The sequence below is a fragment of the Symphalangus syndactylus genome, chromosome 1 (genome assembly GCF_028878055.3).
Source record: "Symphalangus syndactylus isolate Jambi chromosome 1, NHGRI_mSymSyn1-v2.1_pri, whole genome shotgun sequence".
Classification (NCBI taxonomy): Eukaryota; Metazoa; Chordata; class Mammalia; order Primates; family Hylobatidae; genus Symphalangus; species Symphalangus syndactylus.
This window is the reverse complement of record NC_072423.2, coordinates 58,670,398-58,696,965: the sequence shown is the minus strand read 5'-3', so window position 1 is coordinate 58,696,965 and position 26,568 is coordinate 58,670,398. Positions and strand designations below refer to the sequence as shown.

General features: G+C 36.0%; 1 protein-coding gene across 1 annotated transcript in view; it reads right to left on the bottom strand.

The window, feature by feature from the left end:
- Positions 1-11,763: 11,763 nt before the first annotated feature.
- CDH2 (cadherin 2) overlaps positions 11,764-26,568 on the bottom strand; it is a 253,945-nt gene continuing 239,140 nt past the window's right edge. Inside the window, exon 16 of the mRNA XM_055235441.2 lies at positions 11,764-11,878. Coding sequence (XP_055091416.1) covers positions 11,876-11,878 — 3 coding nt within the window. The 3' untranslated portion in view covers positions 11,764-11,875. The remainder of the gene's footprint in view (positions 11,879-26,568) is intronic.

Genomic DNA, 26,568 nt, shown 5'->3' with positions numbered 1-26,568 from the left:
CCCTCGCCACACATATTCAAGGTCCTACCCCTGTCTGCTTATGCTGTGGCCTGTGAGGAGGAGCAATGGGGGATGCCTGTCACCTTCCAAGACTTTTATCTGAAACAGGCTTTATCTCGTTCTCTGTGGGGATTTTTCCCCGAGGCTCTTTTGTCCCCTATTTCAGAGCTTACTTTGCCTCCCTTTTGTGTTACATTTGCTTCTATAGGGGGGTAGAGTTGCTCTATTTACAAGAGTAGCTATCACCATGGTAACTTGGTATTTTGATACAGGCATGAAGCATTTCTGAGGGAAAAATAGGTCCCTTATTTTTCAGCTTTGGCATGTAGATGTATGGGAATCAAAATACTTGCCCGACATTATATAGCTGGTTCAAATGTCAAAGCAAAGAAGCAAGTTTTGTGGATATTTTAAATAAGTATTGAGCAACCACAGCATGGTATCAATTGGGCAGAACATTCTCACAGTTAATTCCTGCCACTTAGGCACGAATGCCTGAAGGCAACGTGACATATACTTTGGTGAACTCGTCCTCTGAATGAAAAAAATAATGGTACACATGGTTGGACAATAAAATATTGTGTTCACTCACATTGCAAAAAGTGTCAAAGATGCCAGGTTGGAGTTTCTGAATTATTTTGATAGCTTTTTGAGAACAAACAAGACAGAACATTCTAAAATCAGCCTGTTGTTTAATAATCAGTGGAATGTGGTTACTGTATATGTCGCTTACTTACACACTGGGCATGGAGTAAGGGGAAGACTGGTATTGGGTGTTGAGTGCCTACTGTGGGCCAGGTTCCCTGCTATGAGCTGCTAACATAGATGAATGAACTGTAACTCCTACCTTTGAGACTTTGCATTTGGTGAGGAAACATAATTATAATACAGTGTAATATGTCTTGATAAAGATAGCTACAGAAATGATATGAGGGACAAGGAGGAAAAAAGCCCTCATAGAGATGAACTTTGAACTGTTTTAAGGGTGACCAGATGGTGAAATTAGAGGGTGTGGACTCTACCCCAGACTACCACAGAGTATCTTTCCAGAGCATGGACTTATTTTACTCTCTCTGCCAAACAAGGGCAACAGTAGTTTCTACTTTGGCATGTTCCGACAACCTAGGGATTCCTGGGACTGGGCTTGGAACTATTTTCTGTTCACTAAATGTGTCATATTTTTGCTTACCTTTGCTCATCTTGTTCCACCTACCTGAAATCTTCCTGTAGTACCACACCTCCTCTCCATCCGTCCTGATGGTATGCATCCTCTTATCCACTTTTGTGTCCTTCAGGCTTTGGCTGTGGTGTTTCTTCCTGGGGTAACCTTTGCAGACCCTCACAGAGGGCTTCATTACTCCTATTTGCTCCTACAGTATCCTCTACTTACCTTTATATTAGTGCTTATAATCATTCGTTTTTCATTGCCTGTTTTCTGGCTTGGCTCATTCAATTCACTCACCCCCTTCACTAGGAAACAATGCATATCATTCCCTTTTGTACTCCCAGAGCCTAACTTCATGCTTATTAAATAGATGTGTAAATGAATCAAAGGAGACACTTACTATTATAACTGCCCTTCAAGGGAAAGAACTACCTTGTCCCATAATGTTGTTCTCTTGGATTTGTTATAGTCAGTCTTCTGCAAGGTATGGATGGCTAAACAAGGTAGATGAAAATCCGTGCTTATTTCATTTTGGGGGTAACATTTTATAATTTCAAACTTGTAGAAAATTTGCAAGTTTAGTATATGCAAAACCATAAATGTTTATGTGGATTTTAAAAATGGTTTTTATTTTATCCCATTTGCTTTACCATCTCTTTGTTCTTCCATTTCTCTGTACATATATGAACTTTTTTTTAAAGTCAATTCATCAATTATCTTTCTTTTTTTTAAATTATACTTTAAGTTCTAGGGTACATGTGCACAACGTGCAGATTTGTTACATATGTATACATGTGCCATGTTGGTGTGCTGCGCCCATTAACTCGTCATTTACATTGGGTGTATCTCCTAATGCTATCCCTCCCCCCTCCCCCCACCTCACAACTGGCCCTGGTGTGTGATGTTCCCCTTCCTGTGTCCAAGTGTTCTCACTGACAAACTTTTTTCTAACCATTTGAGAGTAAATTAGAGACATCATGCCTTTGAACTTCTACATACTTCAGGGTGAATTTCCCATCAAAAAGACATTCTTCTACTTTAAATCACAGTAAAATGATAAAAATCTGGAAATTTAATATTGATACAATATGAACAACTAATTAATAGTTTATACTTAAATTTCATCAATTGTACCAATAATGTTCTTTATAGCTATTTTCCCCAGTCCAGAATCCAATCAAGGATCACATGTTGCATATAGTTATCATGTCGTTTTGAGTGTCCTTTAACGTGGAGCTATTTCTCAGCCTTTCTTTGTCCTTCTTGATCTTCATAGTTTGAAGAATATAGGAAAGTTATTTTGCAAAATATCCTTCCACATTTGGCTTAGTCTAATGTTTTCTCATAATTAAATACAGGTTATGCTTTTTTTTTTTTTTTTTGCCAGGAATACTACAAAAATGAGGCTGCTGTATCTTTTCTGGTGCAGCATGTCAGGAAGCATACAACTTCAGGTTGTCCCAATATTGGTGATGTTAATTTTGACCACTTGGTTAAGGTGGTGTCTGTAAGCTTTCTCCACTGTAAAGTTTCTATATTTTCTTTGTAGTTAACAAGTGCTTATACACACATATGTATATAAAGATGTTGTTAGATACCAAGGTAGGAAGACAGATGATAAACAGATAGATAGCCAGCCATGAACATAGAAGTAGATGTAGAGATGGACGTAGGCATAGACATGGAAGTATAATTTCTGGATTTTATGTCGAAATGAATGTTTAGGTTTATGAGAAATTGCCACAGTGTTTTCCAAAGTAGCTGCACCATTTTGTATTCCCACAAGCAATGTATTAGACTTTGAGTTACTCCACATCCTCACTAACATTTTCAATATTTTGTTTTATTATTGTTATTTTAAAAGAAATGTAATAGTATCCCATTATTGTTTTCATTTGCCTGAAGACTAATGAAATTAAATACAAAACTCCTTTATTACTTTTAGTTTTTTCCCCATTTGGCTGTCCTGTTTTTCTTTTTTCTATTTTTATTATACTTTTAGTTCTGGGTACATGTGCAGAACGTGCAGGTTTCTTACATAGGTATACACATGCAATGGTGGTTTGCTGCACCCTTCAACCCATCATCTACATTAGGTATTTCTTCTAATGTTATCCCTCCCCTAACCCCCAACCCCCGACAGGCTCTGGTGGGTGATGTTCCCCTCCCTGTGTCCATGTGTTCTCATTGTTCAACTCCCACTTATGAGTAAGAACATGCAGTGTTTGGTTTTCTGTTCTTGTGTTAGTTTGCTGAGAATGACAGTTTCCAGCTTCATCCATGTCCCTGCAAAGGATGTGAACTCATCCTTTTTTATGGTTGTGTACTATTCCATGGTGTACATGTGCCACATTTTCTTTATCCAGTCTATCATTGATGGGCGTTTGGGTTGGTTCCAAGTCTTTGCTATTGTGAATAGTGCTGCAATAAACATACATGTGCATGTGTCTTTATAGTAGAATGATTTATCATCCTTTGGGTATATACTCAGTAATGGGATGGCTAGGTCAAATGGTATTTCTAGTTCTAGATCCTTGAGGAGTTGCCACACTGTCTTCCACAATGGTTGAACTGATTTACACTCCCACCAACAGTGTAGAAGCATTCCCATTTCTCCACATCCTCTCCAGCATGTTTTCTCCTGACTTTTTAATGATTGCCATTCTAACTGCCGTGAGATGGTATCTCATTGTGGTTTTGATTTGCATTTCTCTAAAGACCAGTAATGATTCGCTTTTTTTCACGTTCGTTGACTGTATAAATGTCTTCTTTTGAGAAGTGTCTGTTCATATCCTTCACCCACTTTTTGATGGGGTTGTTTTTTTCTTGTAAATTTGATTAAGTTCCTTGTAGATTCTGGATATTAGCCCTTCGTCAGATGGATAGATTGCAAAATTTTTCTCCCATTCTGTAGGTTGCCTGTTCACGCTTATGATAGTTTATTTTGCTGTGCAGGAGCTTGTTAGTTTAATTAGATCCCATTTGTCAATTTTGGCTTTTGTTGCCATTGCTTTTGGTGTTTTAGTCATGAAGTCTTCGCCCATGCCTACGTCCTGAATGGTATTGCCTAGGTTTTCTTCTAGGGTTTTTATGGTTTTAAGTCTTACATTGAAGTTTTTAATCCATCTTGAGTTAATTTTTGTATAAGGTGTAAGGAAGGGGTCCAGTTTCAGTTATCTGCATATGGCTAGCCACAGCTGTCTTCTTTGGCCGGGCGCGGTGGCTCACGTCTGTAATCCCAGCACTTTGGGAGGCCGACGCGGGCAGATCACGAGGTCAGGAGATCGAGACCATCCTGGCTAACATGATGAAACCCCGTCTCTACTAAAAATACAAAAAAAATTAGCGGAGCACTGTGGCGGGTGCCTATAGTCCCAGCTCCTTGGGAGGCTGAAGCAGGAGAATGGCATGAACCCGGGAGGCAGAGCTTGCAGTGAGCCGAGATAGTGCCACTGCACTCCAGCCTGGGCAACAGAGCAAGACTCCACCTCAAAAAAAAAAAAAAAAAAAAAAAAAAAAAAACAGAGCTGTCCTTTTTTGTGAAGTGTCTATTCATAATTTTTGCCCATTTGGATTTTTCCTGGTCATTTAATTATTGAGTTCTGAGGGTTATCTACTCTGTGTACAAGTTATTTGTTTACATGTTTTGAAAATATTTTCTTCTAGGCTGATATGCCCATTCATTTTCTTTACAATCTTCTGATGAGTAGAAAATTTTAATTTTGATGTAGCCTGCTTATCATTTTTTTACTTTTGTGGTTATTTCTTTCTGCATCTAAGAAGTATTTTCCTGCCTACTGTAAAGCTATTCTCATATGTTGCTTTCTAGAATATGTAGAGTTTCATCTTTTCCATTTAACTCTATGATCAATATAGTGTTTATACTGTAGTCTATTAATTGTGTAGTAGCATTATGTCTAAAAATCAGTGTACATACTTTAATTTTAAAATACTTAATTGCAAAAAGTGCTAATGATCATCTAAGCCTTCAGCAAGCCATACTTTTTCTGTAGGTAGAGGGTCTTTTGTTTAACTTAAAGTGGAAACCTCCATTTTTAAAGAATATTTCAACTGGATATAGAATTCTGGACTGCCAGATTGCAGTTTTCTGCAGTTCGAAGATGTTCCATTGTCTTTGGCTCACATTGTTCCTGAAGGAAAGTTGACCTTAATTTATATCTTTGTATACAATGTGTCATTTTAATCTACCTGTTTTCAAAATGTTTCCCTTTATTGTTGGTTTTCAAAAGTTTTATTACAATGTGTCTAGGTGCAATTTTATGTTCTTAAACTTCTTAGGGTTCACTGAGTTTCCTGGACCTGCAAGTTACATTTTTCACCAAACTTGGAAAATATCCTGACCCTTTCCGTCCCTCCTCTCTTTCTAGGACTTCAGTGACATATATGTTGGACCACTTGATGTCCCACATGCCACGTAGAACCTTTTTAATTAAATTTTTTTCTCTCTGTTCTTCAAATTATATACTCCCTATTGATTTATATTTAAGCGTATTGACTCTTCTGCCATCTCTTAATATGCTATTAAGCCAATCAGGACATTTTTCGTTTCAGATACTGTATCTTTAATTCTAAAATTTGTATCTGGTTCTTTCTCATACTTTCCATCTGTTAATGTATTACTCCACATTTTTCCTTAAAAACATTAACATATTTATAATAGCTGCTTTAAGGTCCTTGTTCAATAAGTCCAATATCTCATTTATGTGAGAGTTGAGTACTATTAATTGCTTTTCTCTGGGCTATGTGACACATTTTTTCTGTTTGGGGGGCATGTCTAGTAATTTTTTATTATATACTGAACATTGTGGATTATATGTGGTAAAGATTCTGGATTTTGTTATAATCTGAATGTATTTATTTTTGTTCTGGCAAGCAATTAATTATACTCTAAATTTCCTTCTTCCTGTGATGAACAATAGCTGAAACAAAACTTTCTCTCATTCTTCCAGTTCTTAATTCTAGTTAGTCTTTTAGAGACTCCCTGTGTATGCTTAGATCAGCAAAGTTTATTCACACATTTTTGTGACATGTTCCTCTGACCTGGGACTTCTCAGTATCCTACCATCTGGCAGTCCTGATTCCTAACCTCTGACTTCTTGAGTAAGACCAAGGCTTTCTGCTTATGCTTAAGTGGCTCCAGGACATGGGACTGGATGTGTCCTCAAGCAAAATGCTAGATAAACAAAATCTCACCCAGTTCTCTTCTTTTTCAAAGACCAATCCTTCTCCAGTTTTTGCTTGCTTTTGATTTCTCTCCAGTGCTAATAGTTGCCTATAGTTTAGAATCATTATATAAAGGAAAGTTAGTCCTATATTAACTACTTTGCAGTTACCAGAAGTGAAATCTACCAAAATGAACCTTATTATGCACTCAGGTCCTCTGCATGAAATAAGACAAAGATCCATTAATCAATTTACACCAGATATTAGGGATTCTGTTGATATTTATTCTTCGTTTTCTAATATATCTTTGGGTAATTTTATCTGTAGCCATGACGTCTACTGACCCCTATTACTCCTCTATTAATGTCTTTCTAAATCTTTAGCTTTAGACTTTATAATTCTTCTGTGATCCAAGTCTTGATTTCCAATTATCCTCCCATTCATATCCATAAGACAGCATTTTCTTTGTAAAATTCTGTCTATCCATGACCAGTAGAGACTGAGACCCCAACTCTATGTTCCTGAAGCAATGTATTTCTGCTTCGATCTAATCACTTGTCAATATCTAATTTTGATTTTAGGTAGTTTCATGCACTTGTTTCCCCAAATATACTGTAAACTCCTTGATGCTATATGCCATGCCTTATTTATATTCATATCATTAGTGCCCAGCTCAGTTATTTTATTCAAAAATGTTTATTGAAAACAGATTTCAAAAGGAGCAAATATTTGCATCATTTTTGGCACTATAAAAGGATGCTATTGTCCCCCCCAAAAAAGCCGTTTGTTTCCTACAAAGTTAAAATGCTTAGATTTTCAGTAGGCCTTTCCAGGAGGCTTTGAGGAATATGAGAGAAGTGACACACTATGACCCACTGCTTGTAAGGACACTTTTAAAGACAAATATTCAATTTTGAATTTGATTAGATATTGATATTTACCTAACTGCTAGTAAAGGGGAAATAAGCCTTTCTTTAAAAAAAGAAGTAATTCAATACGTTCAAATTGTGAGTCGTGTACACTCTTGGAAGTGTTGTATAATATGTTATCACTTTTTGATATAAATGTAAGGGGCTCATCATGTGGAAAGTGGTCATTTTCCAAGCTCTCTCTTTCTCATGAAGAAGTAGTATAATAATAATAAAAATAGCACATGCTATATCTATTGAATTCTTACTGTATATTTGAGGCATTGTTCAAAGTGCTTCACCTATATTAACTCATCTAATACTCAGAACAATGCTACAGAAATGTGTAGTTATTATTATTATTTCCTCAGTTGAAGAAATTGTGACTTAAGTAGTAGTAAGCTGAAGACATTTTACAGTCTTAGCTTTTGTAATCAAGAATAAACTCTATGGGTATAGAATGTAATCCCTCTGCATACTTATTTCTGATACCTTTATTTTACCAACTCATTGCTCCTTCAATACCTTGTGTTTGCCTTTCAACCATATCATGCATCATCATTTAACCGGTGACAAGTTATCTAAAATCCAATTTTTCTTTATACTTACAAATACTCCCCAATTTCAGCAAATATTCTCTTTTCTCCATCACTGCAGTGAGCTTCTGTTTTGTCCTTTTTAACTGTTGCACTTGCCTGTCATTAGTACTCCTTTTGACTTGAAGAAATCATCTTTTTCAATCATAAGAACCTGATAAGCAATTTATGTCCCCAAAACAACAATCCTCAACTTGTTTTTAGTTGGCTGTTCTTCATGTGAATTATGTGTAATGGTATATTGATGTTAGTTGACATCTAATAGGGATGATTTGACACTACCAATCTCATTTCTTCTAGGTACTTAGGTCCTTAGGTCCTAAGACCTGAGTGGAGATGATAGGCCCTTTGTTTTTTTTTGGTTTATCATGTCACCAGGTGCTTAATATTTGAGGTTTACTTTTTATAAAAAATACAGTAAAAAATTTTTGCAGCTTATAAGATATCCTTTACCTGGTTATAGGGAAGTGGTACTATTGCTGAGCTCATGAAGAGCAATTAAATAACAATAATTCACTAACGTTTCAAAATTAGACATCATCATTTTTCTCACATTAAAACTAGTATAGTTAGTCTTAAGTAGCTCATCATTTTGTTATGGGGAGATTTAGTACACATTTAAATCAGTGTTTTAGTTAAATGTAAATTAGTATTTTTATTTTAAACTGCAAAGAGCTGGCACTCACTCAGAAATATGGAAATGGCAACCAATAAAAGGGAAATGGTTTTCTTCTCTAAGATACCTATATGAGAAAATATTATTAACAATAATGAGAGTGAGTTGTTCACATGGAGAGGGCATTATGCCCACAAGTACTCTTGAGGCAACATGGCAAACTTGCCTGTTTCAAAAGTTCTGATTTATGTAGTGCCTTATTCACTGTGCAACAATATCAGTCTCTGAAGTGCATCCTATAATTATAGAAGCAATAACCATTTCTTTTTGTTTATAAAAATAACAGTAAGTGAAGAGCTGAAATGTAATTTCCTGAAGCAAAGATCTTGAAAATTGATAACATCTTTGTAACTCTTCACCTATCATTTTCAAATCCCAGTTCATAAGATCAATATTTCTGTTTGTTAATGATTTCTCAACAATGTCGGCCCAGAAAGTGACAGAAAATCACACGTATATCTAATTAATATGTGAAAATATCAAAATATAATGTCAATTCAATTGTTCACAATAACTGAAGGATTAAAATGTCCTATTTCATTGTGTTTTCTGGTTACGTGAAACTTGATCCATTTGTGCTAGATATATGAACCAGTTAACTTACTATGTCTCATTGAGTTACTTACTGTGTCACTGAGTAGATATTAACCAACCACAAGTCTTCAATTTAGAAATCAAAATATTCATTATATGGTCAGTATTCTTTGAAAAAGTATAACAAAAACAGAAATGTAAAGATTCTACCAAATACCATAAGTATAAAAGAGTAATGGCCCAGAAAAATGATTTTCATTATTTCAAATATAAATTTAACTCAAAATTTGATGCAAAAAAGTTTTGGAAAACAACTAGATAATTTTGAATTTATGTAATCTTATTTAAAGAGGTGGTGATAAAAATGCAAATATGAAATTGGCTGTAGCTCTCTTTAGCTAACAGAATAAGTCTTAGTTGAATCATTTATCCCCCTTTATACATATTCATATTCTTGCTGTAGCCTGAAAACTCAGAGGTAAAAAAGTAAGGCCTTTAGAGGTATCTAGGACACAATTGGCAAACAGATTAAAAGTCATAATAGTTGGCAAAGTGCCTTCTTCACGTCTCTTTCTCATTGCCTATGCTTATCTCCATATGGTGCCTCTGTTTCAAGCTAGGCACTATCTCGTCTTCTCCAAATGAAGCAGAATCAAATTTATATTTCATTTTAATCTGCTTATTCTAAGAAATTAATGGCACCTGCCCCACATGCAGACTGACATGCCTTTGTTTAGGTGAACTGTTAACATAATATCTGACTTTACCCTTGTCAAATGACATATTTGTTTTTTGGTTTTCTTATATAAGAGAGACTATGTTTACTAGAAACTGTTCTACCATCCCTTTATGACAGTTGACTGATATTATGTACATAAATCAAACACTTAAATTAAATTTACTTTTCATTTTGCAAGAAATTCCTGTGCCAGACTCTTTGGGGATTATGAACCAATTAACCTTTCTTGATTTCTCTTGAACACTTCTTGGTTCCCATTTATATTTCTTAGCACTCCTTTGGTCATAGGTTAAAAAAGATCACCTGAATAGTTTTAAGCAAAGAGTCCAATTTAGTGCAAGGACTTAGAGATCTCTTTTGTAAGCTATACACAGCAATGGGGTTGGCACTGAGGAATGTCTGAGAAAGAGGCACTGGACTGCCTGCCTTGAAAAACTCAGCTGTCCCCTGTCATCTCTGTATCTCTGTGCAGTTGCTGAGTCTCCAGTTGCAGACCAGCTCTTTTTGTTCAGTTCATATGATGGAAAATGGCTATTGAATAACTCCATGTTCGTGTTGCCTTCATTAAGAGATGACAGAGTTGAAGTCTTGTTTGCAACTACATGTTTTCAGAGTCAAACTAGGATCAGCCCCATATATTTTGGCCTGAAAGCTGAATCATGTCAGACAAACATAGCTGTTGCTGTGGTAAACCATGTAAATGGTGGGAGGACCTTTGAAAGCAACACAAGATGCCTTGATTTTAACTCTCAAATTAATTATATGACATTTTGACTTACTGAAGAGCTAAATTAGGTTGATCACTTCTATTCATTAATTTTTAGTATCAATGATCAATTAAATATCATTCAAATAAATCTAGAGCTTTATTTAAGGGAAAGTTAGATTTGGCTTTTGCTTGTAATCATGCCTTTTAAATCCTACTACTTATGATCCAGATATATTAATAATATTTGGGCACTTGGAATCATTTTACTAGCAAGCCAGATAATATATTCATGCATTTTTTATTTTAGAGATAAATAATACTATGCTGTAATATTGCTGAAAATGCAAGTACATAGGTTCATATGTAGTTGAAACTCTAAAATATTAATTGTTGACCCTGGCACTCTTCTCTGATGTAATGTGGTTCATACTCATTAGGTCCAAAGGCAGGCATGATAGATGCATTGCTGAGATCATGGTGCCCACGAAGCCAAGGTCATAGGTGTAAGCTCCGTATGGGCCAGGTTTTCTGTAGAAAGAAAATGAAAAGCCAGCATCTCAAGTCTTATCTCTTTTTTTGGATTAACACATACCATTAAACAGGAGGTATACTGACGGTGATATGAAATAAACCAAACCAAAATGCATGTCCTCCTTATTGTACCTAAGATCAACTTCATATATAAAGGGAATTTATTTATTTAATCAAAACAGTATCTTGGTTCAAGAGCATATTCAGCAAAATCATATACTCTGGTCTTTATGGAAATAGGTCCTCTTTACTTTCAACTATTCATCTATAAAATGTGTAGGTATGTTGTGAAATAATTGTTTAGTCATCAGCATGACCAATATAAATCGTAATATGTACTATTCCTGAACCCCTATAGCATGCCCTGAATATTATGATTTTGCTACAGTAACTAGCTCTCTGTTTGAATATACTTAACTCCAGTTCTTAGGTTGGAAAAAAAGAGAGAAAAGGAGGGAGAGAGAAAAATATTGACTGTGTTAGAAGAAAAGCAGTCTTGAGGTCCAACACAGTGGCTTTTACTTTGAGAGATTAAACATCTTGTAATTCTAACCTGTTTTGGATGCCCGAAGTCACTAAGCTATGAAATTGACTGATGAATCAATGATTGTTTTAGGAAAAGCAAGCTACAAGTATTTGGGATTTAAACAAAATGGCATGACACCTCAATGCATATTTTCTAAGAAATTTGAAATTATACTTAACTAAGACTTTCCAAACCTGGTAAGAATTTATCAGAACTTGTTGACTTGAAGGCCATGGTATATTAGCAAATGGTGATAATTTTAGGCAGCTTTGATTGAAGAGCTTATTTGAGATCCATGTGAACAGTCTCACTGAAATAACATAAATTAAAGAAAGAAAGTATGTTATCAGCCAGTAAATACAGTTTTTCTCTCACAACTGTGAAATAGTGAGATGACTGGCCTGTTTATACCCTTTTCATTCTAACAAATACACGTAGGATAAAATACACCAAATACTATTATGATTCCTCTATTAATACCATTTTCTTTAGTTATATCAGGTGTGCTAAAGCACACACATTCACATGCATATGGACATTTTAAGGTCTGTTTTCCTTCCTGGTTCTGTCGGCTTCCATTTTAGGTCTGGTTTATGCTGCTGTCTGTATCAATGTCTGTCAAACTAGTCAGTAGTTGTGTCAGTTAACTCCATATTGCTTTCTGACATGATTCTGAGAGCAATCTGAGTGCCATTTTTGCTTTGACATACAGATTTCTTTTCAAACCAATGAAGATTCCATTACTGCAAGGAATAGATTTCTTCCTCTATCAGAATCAGAGTGGTTTATTGTCTCTTTGATACTACAGGATTTTCTTTCAGAGAACTTTTTCTATTTTAGCAGGATGTCCCTTTCTTGACCTGAAGATCATCTCCCTTAAAGGGCAATATACAAATTTTAATAATACTTTTATTTGATAAAACATCATCTCTGTAAGCATTGAAACATCCTATTAATATTAACATACAATGAAATAGTCACACAGCTGTGTTTTCTTTGGTCCTTGACCCCAGGATTTTCAGAACCAGTAATTAATTAAACTAATCAATTAACTAATTTGGTACAAGAGTCTGGAACAGAGTCGTGTCTGCACTGGAAGCAAGTGGAAGATTTTATTTGGGCCTGGCAGACTCCATAGAACTACCACTGTGACTACTCAAGAAGGTCAATTGATGATATCTTTCCTTTATTTCAAATTCCTACTCAGCTTTTTATAACCCAAGACATAAAAATCTAAATTCTTTAGCATACTACACAGGTCTGAGTATGATCTGAACCTCCCCAACTTCCAGTAAACTTCATTCCTTGCTGCTCTACCCTCCAGTGCTTTACTTGACCATTCCCAGAACATGCCTTGAGATCACACCTTGATGCTTTTGTATTATGCTGTTCCCTTTAAGAATGTTCCTTTCTTCCCCCTTAGGTTTGGGAAACTTAGCCTTCCACACTCATAGTAAGTATTGCCATGTGTATTAGTCCATTCTCACACTGCTATAAAGATACACCTGAGACTGGGTAATTTATAAAGAAAAGAGGTTTAATTGGCTCACAGTTCTGCAGGCTTCTGCTTCTGGGGAGGCCTCAGGAAACTTCTAGTTATAGAGGAAAGCAAAGGGGAAGCAGACACATGTTCACATGGCTGGCAGGAGAGAGAGAGAGAGAGTGAAGGGGGAGGTGCTACATACTCTCACATAACCAGATCTTATGAGAACTCTATCACAAGACAGCATAGGGGGATAGTGCTAAACCACTGGAAACCACCCTCATGAAACAATCGTCTCCCACTAGGCCTACTTCCAATGCTGGGGATTACAATTTGACATGAGATTTGGGTGGGGACATAGAGCCAAACCATATCACCATGACAAGAAGGTAGGCCAGATGAAGTCAGGTATTCATTTCAATAGCTCCAGTAGAACTGGGTCCATTTGCACTATGGTACTGCCTTGTGTAGTGTCTGGCCACATGACTTTTCTCTACATTAGACCAGAAAGTCTTTGAGGGCAGACCACAAGTCTTAATGACCTCTATAGACTGGTGCTTGGCACACAACAGAGGTCCAATCAGTGTCTATTGTTCAATGGCTATCTTTCTGGGCTAAAGCACAATGTGAAATGCATTTTCTTTATTCATTATAGTTTCTTATGCAACAAAATTTGTCTCTTAAGAATTAAAAAGCAAGTTATTTTTTCATTTCACATTTAAAGGATTAAACTTAACAAAGCCCTTTTAAGAAGGCTTCACTAAAACTTGTACTCATTGATTTATGTGAATTGCTATATTATTCTGTTGCACTATAAACACAACTGTAATATTGACGGACAATAGATCATCAAGGGAAGTCCAGATGTGTTTGGTTTTATGTTTTTAATTTCACTTCTTCTTGACAATGGAAGACAGAGTTGAAGGGATAGACTCAATGCTTAGACTTACACATAATGAACAACTGCTGTGATAACCATCAGTCAAGTTTAGAAGATCAAAATTAATATCTATATACATTTACATTCTGCAAAGGTCTTTTATATACCTTTTCCTTTTTGCCTCTCATAATAGCCTTTTAAATTAAATAGACAAACAGGCATTGTTATATGCTTATTGTACAGATAAGGATGCGGATGCCGTGGTGCGTACTCATGAGTAACTGGCGATTCTGGGACACAAATGCAGGGCCCCTGGCTGAAAACCTTTCTCTTTCACTACACTGTACAGCATTCCTTATTCTATGAATCTGACTACCTACAGATTCCTTTAATAAGTAAAACAATCTATTTCTCACTCACACTTTCAGAGCTGATGTATTTTTCTTTCTTATACTATCTTCCCCTCCCTCCCTTTGTTTTCTCCAAGACAGAATCTCACTCTGTCACCCAGCCCGGAGTGCTGTGGTGCTATCACAGCTCCCTGCAGCCTCAATGTCCCAGGCTAAAGCCATTGTCCCACCTCAGTATCCTGAGTAGCTGAGACTTCAGACATGTGTCTCCATGTTCTGCTAATTATTTTATTCTACTTTTTGTAGAGATGGGGTCCCACTGTGTTGCCCAGACTGGTCTCAAACTCCTGGGCTCAAGTGATCCTCCTGCCTTGGCTCCCAAAGTGCTGGGATTGGCATTACCGGCTGAGCCACTGTGCTGCCACTCTCCTCCCTTTTGAATTAAGGGCTCAAAAAAACTTGAGGTAGGAGACTGGCGTTTTATTACAAAAGTAAAACACTCTCAAGTTTTAGAGATATTCTAATTCAAAAGGAAACTTTAGTAATGCCAACTGAATGTGCTGGTAAAAAGATGTGCAAGCAAAATAGTTACATTCATTCATATTCAAAATATGAGTAAACTTCACATGAGGATAGCCAACATCCTCAAATTTCATTTTATTTCTCTTTTCTGGGAACATTAACAGAATTGAAATAGTGGGGTCAACTTTCAAATACATTAAAAGCTTGAAATTTTACCAAAACATGCAAAATTTACAACTGAAGTTTGAAATTTTGCTATATTAGAGGTAAAAATCCATCTTTATGGACATTTTATTATAATTAAAGACATTTAAAAGAAAATGTAGTGGTTCAAAATCTGGATCTTAGAATTAGACATGACTAAATTTTTTTTCCAAACTCTGTAATTTACTATGTGATTTTAGGCAACTTACATATATACTTTTTGAATCTTAGTTTACTCACCGGTAAGACAGGTTGAGGTTTGGATCAAATTAGATAATTTCTGTAAAGAATATCAGTAACGAAAAGATGTGCAAAATAAAAGATTGTTATTGTTATGACATTAGGCTAATTTATCCCTTTGTTAGTTTTAATACCCATTTTAGGGTCTCAGGTACCATTGATATGTACCTCTGAATAACATGAAAATAACCTACACACTCAGTCTTCCAATCCAACTTTCTTTTCTAAATTCTCTTCACTATTTCTCTCAAAGGCCTGTGAGATGCACAACACAATGGCAGGATTATAAGTGAGCCAAGGATGTAGGAACTACATTTCAAGCTTTCTTCGACATAAATTGAACTAATGGTCAGTTATTTAAGGTTCTCAAGAAAATCAATAATTTATCTTTCATTCCAGAAAGATTTTATGCAGCTCCAGATAGTCAGAAAATCATCTGCTATGAATGGTGAGGGAAGTTTTTATTTAATTTTGAAAACACCAAAATATGTTTTTACCTTCTTTAAAAATATAGGCATATGATATGGTTTGAATATGTGTCCCCACACAAACATAATATTAAGTGTTATTTCCAATGCTGGAGGTGGGGTCTGGTGGGAGGTGATTGGATCACGGGGGTGGTTTCTCATGGTTTAACATCACCCCCCCTTTTTGCTGTCCTCACGATACTGAGTTCTTGTGATATCTGCTTGTTTAAAAATGTGTGGCACCGCCCCCATCTCTCTCTTCCTTGTGCTGCAGCCATGTGAATTGCTGGCTCCCCCTTCGCCTTCCACCAAGATCGTAAGTTTTCTGAGGCCTCCCCAGAAGCCAAACAGATGCCAGCATTATGCTTCCTGTACAACCTGCAGAACTGTGAACCAGTTAAACTTCTTTTCTTAATAAATTACCCAGTCTCAGGTATTTCTTTATAGGCAATGTGAGAATGGCCTTATACAGCATACATTTTGAAAACCACCCACATAGTATTCATAAATTGGATATATAATTTGAATATATTATCCATATTTATAGACCATGTTTGTCCTCATACACTTGTATCATTGTGAATTATAATAGATAATTCTTATCTCTGACATCAACATTTTAAGGTGATAAAATGTTATGAGAAAACAAAATGAATCAACCTTTGGATTATCTTTTTCAATCAAAAGCATTTTTGAGAGCACTGAAATTAAAGCAAGTTTTAAAAGATGCTACTTATGACTATTAAGTAGGAATTGTTAATAATTACATACTATACCCTTTCACTCTAGTAAGTTATACTTGATTATGTTCTAGATATTTCCCTTATCTTGAGAAACTGAAACCTCTACATTTTTTTTTAAATCACCTCACTATCAAGTACTGAAGAGCACAGTGTTATAGCATAACTTAACTTCTGTATGTATAATCTAGTAGAATTTAAGACAATACACACCAATTAACTGGTATAGAAACATGCAGGTATATGCAAATCGTGCCTACTAAATTGGGATATTCAAAGGAAAGCAAAAATATTTTTAGCAAGGAATTCAAATGTTCAAGTGGTATAATATTTACAGTCTAGATAGAAAGAATGCTATCACATTTTAAAAATACATCCCTAGAAATTTATACAAAGTACCTATCTCTATCTGTCAGGAGAATGTTTGTGGGCCGTCTGGATCAGATGAATTTTCTTTCTTCCTGTGTGTTTTTGGGAATGCATTCTGCATTTCCCATGTCCTTTATTTCTTGGGCTCCTTCCTCCCAATTTGGCTCTACATGATGGCCTAGTGAGTTTCCCTACGTTTTCTTCCTTGCAGCTACCAAATCAAGCACACGTGTTCTTCCATAGATGAACTAATCACTGTGGGTAAACCCTGGGAGTCATAAAAATAACTGCAATTTCAGATAGCTCCTGGGGTCTTGGTGTCCTTAAGAGCTACATTACTTCTATTTCAATCTGTCACTCCCCACTGCACTAATATTCCTGCTGAATCTCTACCTGATTTCTACAATGCACTAGAAACACACGAAAGGAGAAACAGCAAAACAAAATCCCCAACACCTCCTACATGACCTTTATAGTAGAAATGGAGGGGGTGGTTTGTATCCAGCACTGCAGACACATTGAAAGTGAGTGTAAAATGGCCCTGATGTCAAACTTTCCCATGCTGTTATTTAGGCATCACTGCTTTCATTCACCTCCACACTCTTCCTGTGCATTGCAGATGTGGCCCTTGAACTCACCTCTTTTCACATTGCCTCATTCCCAAGAAGTCAAAGACTTCTTTGTCTAGTCATTCCCTAGACAAAGACTTCCTTCCTGGGAGTTCTTATACTATGTGGTTTAATTTTGTTTTTACTATACTGCAACATTAAATGGCTAAGTTACCAAAGTTAAAAACAGATAAGCATGAACTATGGTGTGCCTCTGAGAACCTTCTGGAAGACTGAAAAATGTGCTTTCCCATTTCTGAGAGTAGTGCTGGCAGATGGCCCTCAGTCGTCAGCCCTCTTCTAGGGTTGCCTCCCAAGGCTAAAACCTTCCTAGGGCTGCACACATCCAGTGGCATATCTATACTGGGTTATATAGGCGTGTCTGCAACCCCACCCTTGGGCTTCAATTTGGGACCACCCTGAAGGACCAGTATAGTTTTCTAGTTTCCTCAGTTATCAGTTGAGAATCTTTGTTGACACTTCATGGCAGCCCAACTTCTCCCTCTACCTAATCTGGCTTCTTTCCCTTTCTTTCCACAAACATAAATCCTTAAATTACTCCTGATAAACTTTCTGCATGCTAATCTCCATCTCAGTATGCTCCCTTTGGAGCCATCCTGGGACAGGTTCTTAATTAGTGTTCCTCCATATGGTTACCAACCGTCTAAATCAGATGAGACCCCAACAACGCTTTTAGGCAAATCCAGACTCGCTCTTCTCTTGGGTAATCCTGCATGGTGGGTTCAGTTGCTCAGACTGTGGTCTTGGGTATATTGGTGTGGGAGCCAGGCAGTATTTTCAAAAGATCCCTAGAAATTCTAATATGTAGTAAGTTTAGGGACCACTGGCAAATAAGCTCAACCATTATCCATCAAGTCCTTCCACGTTCCTGGATGCCTCTTATTGTAAAAAACCCTTGCCAACTCTTTGGAGCTTTTTCTTGTGCTTTATTTGGACAATAGTTTTGTTTAATGCTCATCTGAGGAGCCATGTTTTTTCCACCCTGAGACTAATGAGTGACTTCAGTCTCCTTGGCTCCCATTATAGTTCCTCCAGTCTTCAAGGTCACTACATGATTTATTCACATATTGCATCTTTCCTAGAGGACTAGTCACATGAGAAATAAGGTTTGACAATAGAAGAATCAATTTAACATGCAAAAACAGTAAAAGACAGTATCCTTCAAAGGACAAAATATCAGTTTGTCACACCATTTAATAATTTTGTCTCACCATTAAGAAGTCATAATTACAATAAATTATTGCAATTACAAGAAAAACAAAATCAACAAGCAAACATATCCTGGAACAAAAGAACAAATGAATAGCTCCATCTCTGACCTGTTTCTCTGGGTTGTGCCATCAGTACATTCTGAGATAGCTAAGTTTTGGCTTTTAGTTTGTATGAGAGATACATAGCTGAGGTTTCAATCTAAGTAGCACCTCCTTTTTTTTTTTTTTTTTTTTTTTTTTGAGAAGGAGTCTCACTCTGTCGCCCAGGCTGGAGTGCAGTGGTACAGTCTTGGCTCACTGCAAGCTCTGCCTCCCGGGTTCACGCCATTCTCCCGCCTCAGCCTCCCGAGCAGCTGGGACTACAGGCACTCGCCACCACGCCCAGCTAATTTTTTTTGTATTTTTAGTAGAGACAGGGTTTCACTGTGTTAGCCAGGATGGTCTCGATCTCCTGACCTCATGATCCGCCTGCCTCAGCCTCCTAAAGTGTTGGGATTACAGGCGTGAGCCACCGCACCTGGCCAAGTCGCACCTTTTTTATGATACATATGCCATTTTTCCAAGTTATTGATTTAATATTTAAAACCTAACATTTATACAGCCTTTTCCAGTTTATAAAATACCTTCACATCAATGGTCTCATTTCACATTCTTCAGTTGTGCTAAATGATTTCATAAACTTGGTGATACTGGTATTAAGTTCTTGTAAAGAATGTGATTCTGATTAACAAAAGCAATTTGATATATTTGCTTCTATGCCCTGTATATCCAGTTATTCAAGTTTAATGTTGCATGATGACCTAATTTCTGAAAGATTCCTATACATGCAGCCAAAGGGTTTAAGAGGAATGATACTATTAAGAAGGGAAATATTAGAAAGTAGATATAGAATTAGGTGAGCCAGGCTAAAATGGATGATTCTGCTAACATAGCTGAGTTATTAAATCTGCACTTTTTATGCCAAAGTCCACAAGGAAAATCTCCAGAGTAATAAAGTTTGATCTCTTTAGGATCTATCACTTCCAGGCAATTTAATCGATTTTCAGAATTTCTGTGGTTCCAAGTTTCCTGGATGTACTTGGATATTCTTCCAGACCTGGCAATTAAGGAAACAAAGTTAACAGGTGTTGAAGAATTCTGGAAATTGGGACCAGAAATCAAGTACAATTCTACTTCCATAAACTTGACTATAAGGGCCAAATAAATTATATAAAACATATTTAATGCTGCTTTTAATAATGGTAAAAAGTTCAAAACCTGGAATGCAGAAAACTTAGATTTTTTTATTTTTTATGAGATAGAATAAACTCTCTTACCCACATAATTGTGTATACTAGAAGGGCAAAAAGAATATGTATGATAGAATTACGAAGTTCTTATGGAAGTTCTGTCTGAAGCCTTTTCAAATGTTTGAAAAAATATGAGAATAACCTGAAACTTAAAAAGCTTTTTGAGAGTGAAACATTTTCTTTCTTTGTAAATTATAAAAGGCTATGGTGTAACAATTATAGGTAGGTAGATAAACATGAACATGTCTTCCTAATAATAGATAACAATAGCTAACTTGTAATGGTGTGTTTACAATGCTCCAGGTGTCCCCTATTCCACAGACAAGGACACAGAGAGAATGAACAAATTATCTGAAGTTATGCAGCCATTAAAGCGCACAGGTGGGATTTGAACCTAGGGAGAATCATACCAGTCTGTGCCTCTGGCCATGTTTAATTTCTTCTCAAGGCACTTGAGGGATGTTGCAGCACTCTGGAAGGCCAAGAGTTAGTATATTAGAAAAACAAATGTTTTTTATCCAAGCTATGTTGCATAAAGAAACAGAAGAAAAGATTCATCTTTCTTAGTGGAGAAGAAAATGAGTTTCTGCTAGCAGAGTAAATGTTCCCCCAGAGCCTGGAAATGTTACTTTGATTTCCAAAATTGTTCAGCTTACAACTGGAAAATGAAACATGTGGGCCAGAGATGGTAGGTAGGTCTTGTTTTGTGTACGAATGAGGTTGTCCATAGTGGCTGTGTGAGTGCACCTGGCAGCTTTCTAAGCCCTGGAGAGACTGATGACTAAGAACGCTAGGAATGTGTGAGTCTTGGTGTAAGCAGTCAAGGAACTTAGTGAGTACAATGAACCATTATGTTTTCTAAAAGTTTCCTCTTATCCTGAGGTCTCCCATTCATCTCCTTCCCCCCACACACCCACACTTCTATGCTTAGTGTTTCACAGGGTATTATGGTTCCTTGTAAATTATGTGATACATTCTTAAAGTTTAGAATGAACTAAATTAAACATTTAATTTAGGTATATAAATATTTGACTGTCTGAACACTCCAAAATGGCGATCCTATGTGGTTCAACTAATACACACATGGTACTATGCAAAAGAGCCACTCTTTCTTTTATTCACTCAGCCCTCTGCTTTTTCACTCAGTGTCTTCTAGAGGTAAGTGTAAGCTCTGGAGCTAGACAGTTGGGCTTAATAAATCATGGCTCTGCCACTGACTAGCTCAGTGTCAGTGGACAAGCCACATAACTTCTCCTAATAGAGCTTCTCCATCTCAAGAAATCAGGAAAAATAAAAGTGACCTTATATACCTTAATATGTATTTCATAGACTCAGACACTCTGATGCTAGTACTTTACTGATGTTACCAAAAAGCATCAATGTAAAGTTTTCACACAACTATAGCACCTTGTTGGGGTAACGCTATTAACTGTATGTAGCTTCTTGATCTTAGAATTGTTAAAATGTGGGAAGTAATGATGAGTCTATAAGAAGTGATGAAGTAATTACTATAAATATTAAATGAATTAATATGCCAAGGCCACAGCCCAGTATCTATACACATGGAAAGAACTCAGTATTAATAAAATCCATCCATGTTGTTGGATGGGTTTCTGTGCAGGGGTTTACACAAGACTGGCAATAGTTTTGGTTCAACACGGTCTCTGAGGCCATATTTTCTACAACCACAAAACAGGTCCACTTTAATTTATATTGTTCACGTGAGGCCTGAAGAGATGAGGCTTTGATTTAGTTTTATTTATTCCAAAGGTTGCAGAGATACAGTGCAGTGGTATGAAACTAGGTATTCCAGGTGAAAAAACTCTGGGACAAAAGGAAAACATTTCCTTCAGTCTGTGGTGGTTGATGCTTTTTTAGATACCTAAAGATTAAGATGGAGATAAAACAGGAAGAAAATGAAACAAAAGAAATTATTAAAATAGTCTCAGCCTCCGAATAGAAAAGCCATTTAAAATGAAAATAAAAACATTCTCATTCAATAATGTTTTGCTGCTGACCACGGATGTTAATAAGATGTCTTTACCATATATGATAAAAAGCTATTAGAAAAAAGCAGCAAACTCTAAAATTGTACTATGCAAACTACCTTTCTCACAAAGTAGAAACTAGAAAACTAAGCTGTCACTGATAAATATATATGTATTAACCTACAAGATAAAGGTCAACATTCTTAAACTTGTAGTTTTTTATTCAACATTCCTTAGTTGCAGAGAAAGATCAAGTAAATTACTGTAGAAGCTGACATCCATTTCATAATTAAGTTAGCCATGAGTTCCTGAATATATAAATACTTTTTTGAATTACTCTTGAGGTCAGCATGTCCAAACTTTAAAACCTGATTAAATGAATCTAATATATCAAATATATGTTGGCTTACAATAACAGAATACCTCAAAGGATGTCTGTCTCCTATCATGTTTCTGATTCACAAAGATGTTCCTAATCAACAGGCTTCACCTCTTCCCCTCCTTCTGCCTCCTTATCCAAGAGTGGGCACTTAAAATATCAGGTCAGGTGTGGTGGTTCATGTTGCATGTAACCCCAGTGCTTTGAGAGGCTGGAGGATCACTTCAGGCTAGGAGTTCAAGACCAGCTTTGGCAACATAGTGAGACCTCCTTTTTTTTTTTTTTTTTTTTTTTTTGAGACGGAGTCTCGCTCTGTCGCCAAGGCTGGAGTGCAGTGGCGCAATCTCGGCTCACTGCAAGCTCTGCCTCCCGGGTTCACGCCATTCTCCTGCCTCAGCCTCTCCGAGTAGCTGGGACTACAGGCGCCCGCCACCACGCCCGGCTAATTTCTTTTTGTACTTTTAGTAGAGACGAGGTTTCACCGTGGTCTCGATCTCCTGACCTCGTGATCCGCCCACCTCGGCCTCCCAAAGTGCTGGGATTACAAGCATGAGCCACCGCGCCCGGCGAGACCTCCTTTCTTAAAAAAAAAAAAAAGCCAGGGACTAAACAAAAGCCAGGCACACCCTAGTCCCAGCTACTCAGGAGCCTGAGGTATGAGGATGTCTTGAGCCCAAGAAGTTTGAGGCTGCAGTGAGCTATCATCATGCCACTGCACTCCAGCTTGGGTGCCACAGCAAGACCCTGTCTAAAAAAAACTGTAATTCTCATGTAGACTTAGTTTTTGCTAAAACAATCATAAAAAATATATTCTCAGATTTTAAGTTGTACCTATCGTTAGCACATCCATTTGTTGTACTAGAAATTAAAGGTATTGGAATTGCTTTAAATATACAAATAATCTCTCTCAAACTTGTTTTAGCCGCTGTAGCATCATCTCTTTTTCCACCCCCCCCAGTGCTTAACTAGGCTGGCTAAGAAGCAGAAAAAATGGTGATGTATGAGCTTTTACTACAAACCTTACAGAAGTACTGATGAGCAATGAAAAAGCAAGACCCGTAAGACTGAATTTGCTGCATTATAAAAAAGACAGAGAAGTGCTCTTGCTTTCTCCCCTTTGAGTCCTTTCATAATGGGGGTCAATCAACTGATACTTTCCAGGAAGGAAGTTTTGTTTTTTTGTTTTTTTTTTTTGCTGTTTGCTTGTTGTTGCTAAGGATATGGTGATAATAACTGTCAGGTAGTTTATATTTGTATGATCTCAAAGTCATCTTGTTAGTCAAAAAAGTGACAGTTCAGGATCACATGAATTCTTAGGTCTTCCAGTTTTCCTTATGAGTTAGTCTTCCAATTTTTCCTTTGAATATGAAAATGATACTTTCTCCCCCCAATGAGGAAAAACTTTTAAATCAAAACATAAAGCTATAATGAGGTAAACATGAGAGGGAAAAGGAGCCTGGTTGTTGAATGTCTCTTCTTTTTAATATCATCAGGGTCTATTAACACGCTGGTGACCTGGCGATACCCTGAAGAGCTGTGGGAACAACCAGTGAGAGCCTAGTTTATTGAGGTCACAACTCAAAATGCAGGATTGTTACTGGCTTAAAAGGACGTAAACTGCAAAAATCAAATCATTGTCTGAACTGATGTTTTACCAATCCACTGTTACAGTGTCTGTTTGAAAATGGCATTGAAATAAAAGTTTTAGAACATACATGTTGTTTAAAATGTAGAAGGAAAAATTATTCAAGTTATTAACAATGAAGAGATGGACATGCTACATCAGACTAAAATCACACACATATTTGGCTAACAAACAAAAAATCAACAAAAGAAAGCAGGTATGGCTATATTAATACGGAATAATGTGGAATTTAGAACTGAGGGTACTGAAAATTACCGAGCAAGGACTGGTAAAAGTTGCAATCCAAGTTTTGAGCACATATCATCATGGTCTGGAAATACATCCAAAAAGCTCACGGGAAATGTTAATAAATCCCTTTCAAGAACTGATAAACCAAATGTAAGTAAAACACTAGTATTTGAAAAACAAATTAATAGGCTTGGAGAAATGTGTACCCAATAACCAAATGAATAAATACTCTGTATCAATAAATATAACGCTGGTTCTTTTAACAGAATAATATATTTGACTACCCTGATGAAGAAAAAAGTAAAAGAAAAAAGAAGAAAGGGAGAAAGAAAACATAATCTAAGGTATGATACAGATTTTATGAAGATAATACTGTATGCAATTTTCTATTGATACATTTTTTAAAAGCTAGATTCTGCAAGAGACTTTTCAGGAAAATGTAAATTGTGAAAATTGTTCAAAAATAAGTGAAACATCTGAATTATACCCATTCCTACTGAAGAAAACCTATCCCGAAAATGGTAAAATTATAGGAGAATTCGAGAATTTTTAATGGAGAGTTCATTGTGCTGTATATAATCCAGAGCATAGGAAAAATGGCAATCTTCCTAATTACTTATTTTAGGCTAGCATAAGCCTAACACTGAGCAAAAATATTGAAAAAACAAAGTATAAGATAACCACATATAACTTAAAATTCCTAAGTAATATAGCAGCAAATAAAATACATCAACCCATTAAAAGAATAACATTATGACCAAGTAGGTTTATTCCAGGAAAGTTCAATTCAATATTAGAAAATCTAATGGCATTAATGATGTAATTCACTCTATTAATGGGCTAATACACAATCATCTATGTAGATGAAGAAAGTGTATCTTATAAAATTCAACATGTACACATAAAATCTCAAAGTAAGTGAAGTATAAACTTGTATCTATACAAAATGCTATGCATAATCGTGAACCATACAAAGCCTTCCTACTATAGTCAGGAATAATAAAACAATGCTTGTAATGATCACTGCTACTAACGGTACAGAAAAAAAATACTATTCATCTTGGAAAAAGGAAAAAACTGTCATTAATTGCAGTTATGATTGTCAGGAAAATCCAAGAGAATCGCCAAAAAGCTATTAAAAGTAACACAACAGTAAAATAAGAGAGTAACAATAAAAGTTGATAAATTTCCAGCAGAGCAGTAAAGTGTCACTAGAAAAAATGCTATGAAAAGTAGAGCCCACTCATAATAGCAATGAAAATTATCAGAGTGTAATAAGATGAGATATTTAGTGAAATTCCATGAAAGTACATACAGTGTGAAAAGTGAGAATAATATTACAGTATTGGATAGAATAGTAAATGAAACTGTTAGCTTTTCACAATTCAATCAAATTTTGAATAAAATTTGTTATGGAACTTCACAATATAATTCTACAATTTATGCACAAGAGAAAATGTGAAAAAACACAAGAAATTTTAAGTGGCTTGTTCAGAACTGACAATTTAGTGTAAAAATTGAATATTGTAGAGGAATTTAAAGATCAATGGAATAGAATAAAAGATCCGGAAACAAACACATGCTTATATGACAACTGTGATGTAAGTATGTGATATAAGCATATGTGATGTAAGTATATGTGATATGTGTATATGATGTTAAGTATATGTGATATATGTAAGTATACGTGATACGTGTATATGATGTAAGTATATGTGATGTAAGTATGTGATATATGTGATGTAAGTATATGTGATATAAGTGTATGTGATATAAATGTGCATACGGTAAAGAATGCATTCCACATGGTTGGGTTTATATTGAAGTTTTTAAGAAGTAGTGTTTGGAAAACAGATATAAGTGATATAACTGTATGTGATATAAGTGTGTATACGGTAAAGAATGCATTCCACATGGTTGGGTTTATATTGAAGTTTTTAAGAAGTAGTGTTTGGAAAACAGATATAAGTGATATAACTGTATGTGATATAAGTGTGTATACGGTAAAGAATGCATTCCACATGGTTGGGTTTATACTGAAGTTTTTAACAAGTGGCATTTGGAAAACAGATACAAGTGATGTAAGTGTATGTGATATAAGTGTGTATATGGCAAAGAATGCATTCCACATGGTTGGGTTTAGATTGAAGTTTTTAACAAGTAGTGTTTGGAAAACAGACCTTTATCTAGAAATTTTTTAGAAAGTTAGATTTCTGCATCACACAAAATCATTTCTAGGTGGATTAAAGAGATAAATGCAAAATAATGGGAAGAGAACAATATGGAATAATAATTTTACAGTTTAAAGGTGTTAAGACCTTCTCAAAAATCTAGTCAAACATAGAACCACATAAAAATGAAACTTGCTATAAATTT